This window comes from Thrips palmi, unplaced genomic scaffold, assembly GCF_012932325.1.
Source record: "Thrips palmi isolate BJ-2018 unplaced genomic scaffold, TpBJ-2018v1 HiC_scaffold_18, whole genome shotgun sequence".
NCBI lineage: Eukaryota > Metazoa > Arthropoda > Insecta > Thysanoptera > Thripidae > Thrips > Thrips palmi.
The window spans coordinates 16,437,776-16,440,535 of record NW_023144627.1 but is presented as its reverse complement, the minus strand read 5'-3'; the positions used below and the strand labels follow the sequence as shown (position 1 = coordinate 16,440,535).

Below are 2,760 nucleotides of genomic sequence, written 5' to 3'. Positions count from 1 at the left end.
CTATCTGTCATTCATTAGGCATGTTTATTTCCAATCTCTATCTGTCCACCTTCACTCTACCCAAGTAGAGAAAAAATTACATCCACTTCTGAGGAGAAATAGTGGCAAAGGTAACAAAAAAAAGAAGCATGTCCATGCACAGCATAACAATGTGCTAAAATGTTTAAGATATGTACACGAAACACATACAAAGAAAGAAGAAAAAAAAAATTGTGGACTTTAGAGGGGAACAGATAAAGAACTTAAAATTCCGTAAATAAATTTTCATTAACAGATGACAACTCAAAACTAATCAAATGGAGAAAGAATCTTACAAACAAAGGGAACTAGTGCAAATGCAGTCTAACTCTTATTATTCGGTAGTTAAAACAATCACAGTCAAAGTGCGATGATCGAAAGCAACCAGTCAAATTCAATTACAGATAAAGTGGTGTACCTCCATAGATGCCTTGCACAACTCTCAATGCAATTGAATCCCATTGTAATAGTACGTTTATCCCAGTCTTTGAAGAACTGCAGCATTGAGGAGCCCAGCGGCATGAACAGACTGTGAATCGTCAGAAAGTTCCTTGCGGGGAAAAGTGGTATGAAGACTGAAGGGAGCACTGGCATACTGAGGACGAGCTCTATAAAATTAAGGACAAGGAATAACATTTCATTAGATCTATTCTCACTGATTTGAAATAGAGGCAGACAATGGAAAACTGTTAATACTTACATTGAGATGTATCGCCGGAGGTCAGCAACAGTATGAGAGTGGTTTAGCCGAGCAACAATGGTGGAGCCATCAGTGAGGCGGACTTGAATTGTTGTACTTGGTTGAGATGCATCAACTGAAACCTGTTTTTTGGCAGCTTCTTCTGCCGCCTCTTTGGTCTTTGGGTCAGTTGGAGCTGCTGATACATCAGTTGACACGGAAGATGGTACAGGGCTGCAAGAGAAAAACCAAAAATTGAAAACACTACACCCTTTGAAAAAAGGAGGGGATAAATGGTATAGGTTAGATTAGCAACTACATTACCTGCCCAACACATTTCCTTTCCCTCCAAAGGCTTTAACTTTCGGCTTGTATGGACCAGGGTCCTCATGAGAATGATTTTCCATGTTGACGTGGACTTCACTTCCTCTGGCTTCACGAACTAATTCTCGGGGTACTTCCCTAAGAAGTTAAGGGAAGATGTAAAAAACAAGCACAAAAAAAAAAGCTAAACCAGGGAAACAACATCAAGACTTCAGTCTATACCCCTTTCGGATGCACTCCAAAAACTCCTTATTTTCAGGGTCCGAGTACTTCCTTAAAGGTCCATCATTCACAGTAAATCCTTCTCTCCACATCCTCAGAGTCACCTCCACTTGAGGTGCTTGTCTAGAAGATGCCCCTTCTTCAGGGACTTCTGCAAAACAAAAAATAGGTGAGCATGGTTCATACATCTTGTCTACTCTCTGACAGGACCGTTAGCAGTTAACACACCTTCAATGTCATCAGGGGTGTATCCTAGGCGGTAGCCTCTACCACCAAAACTACTGGTGGATGGCCCAGCAGGCCCAGGTAAGCCGTTAGGATCCACTACTTCAGCTCCATGTCTGCAAAGAGATTTTAGATGTACTTCAGTCGTAATGCAACTTAACGGGAAAATAAGGAAAGAAAGAATAGCATAGACACTTACTCTTTGACCGACTTAAACATCTGAGCCACAAGATCTTCTTTGTTGCCTCTGTTCTTATTTTTAGAGGGGCCTAAAATTTGCTGTCCACTTGAATCTGAGCCACCAGCATAGAAGGCCTGACCATCTTCATTTCCAGAGTCTTCACTGTCAGACTCCTGGCGATAACTAGCAAGAGTTCGCACTCGATTGCTGGAACTGGCAGGAAATCATGAGAAAATAGAATACGTACTTGGAGAATGTAACATTACAGCAACATTTAATGTGATATAACTTACTTGGAATAAGATTTGCTCTTGGATTTACTTTTCTTGTTGCCACTAGGTCTAGCTTGTGGTTCAGGGGCAGAGCGCTCGGGGGGACTGTTCACTTGCTCCAGCACTTCAGGGCTGTCCCGATCCATTTCATTATCGTTCTCAGTCTCGAAAAAGCTAGCCAGCGCCACCTGCAAAATAGACCACAATCACAATTTTTAAATAACTTGGTGACATCCAATAAGCAGTCATGATGAAGTGTACGAATTTTGATTGGTACTGGTTAAAAGAAAATTCCCAGGGGAATACCTAAGTGTAACAACCATTACTGTCAAATTTTGGAAAATGAGGTTATGTTTTGCTTGATTGAACTTAATAAATCAAACAACTCCGTGAATGTTCATACGTTACATTCCAGTGACAGAATTTAACGTCAGTTTCAAAACAAACAGACAACCAATTCAAAAATGAATGCTGTAAATGGTTCGTTTACCTCCAATTGCCAGCCGGATGACTCTAGAAAAAATTTAGCACGATCCTCACTAGCTCCCGTCAGGTCAATAAATTGAGCAAGTTGCTCTGATTGGTTGCTCATGGTGAAACTCAGGCGGATCTTTCACAGAAACAGCGAAAAATGAATGACTTTACTGCGTTTCTGGGTACGAGTCGGTGATTTCACGGCTCCTGTCCTGTGTTGTTCGTTTTCCCTGTGGGGCGGGTTGCCGTGCGGCCCCTGCAGCGCAGCAGCAGCAGTTACAGGCGGATGAAAAATTACGCGGTCCTTGAAAGACTCGACCCCAGGATCAGACCTTGCCAGGATCAAAGCCAAATAATATTCTAAT

At 41.9% G+C, this 2,760-nt stretch overlaps 1 protein-coding gene across 1 annotated transcript; it reads right to left on the bottom strand.

The window, feature by feature from the left end:
• Positions 1–5: 5 nt before the first annotated feature.
• LOC117645279 (NSFL1 cofactor p47-like) lies at positions 6–2,655 on the bottom strand. The gene is made up of 8 exons (XM_034385347.1): positions 2,412–2,655; positions 1,943–2,109; positions 1,668–1,862; positions 1,472–1,584; positions 1,244–1,394; positions 1,022–1,159; positions 719–931; positions 6–626 (listed from the first exon to the last, which is right to left on the bottom strand). Exons 1-8 carry the CDS (start codon positions 2,511–2,513, stop codon positions 494–496), a joined length of 1,212 nt encoding a protein of 403 aa, XP_034241238.1. The 5' UTR covers positions 2,514–2,655; the 3' UTR covers positions 6–493.
• Between the last annotated feature and the right edge of the window lie 105 nt (positions 2,656–2,760).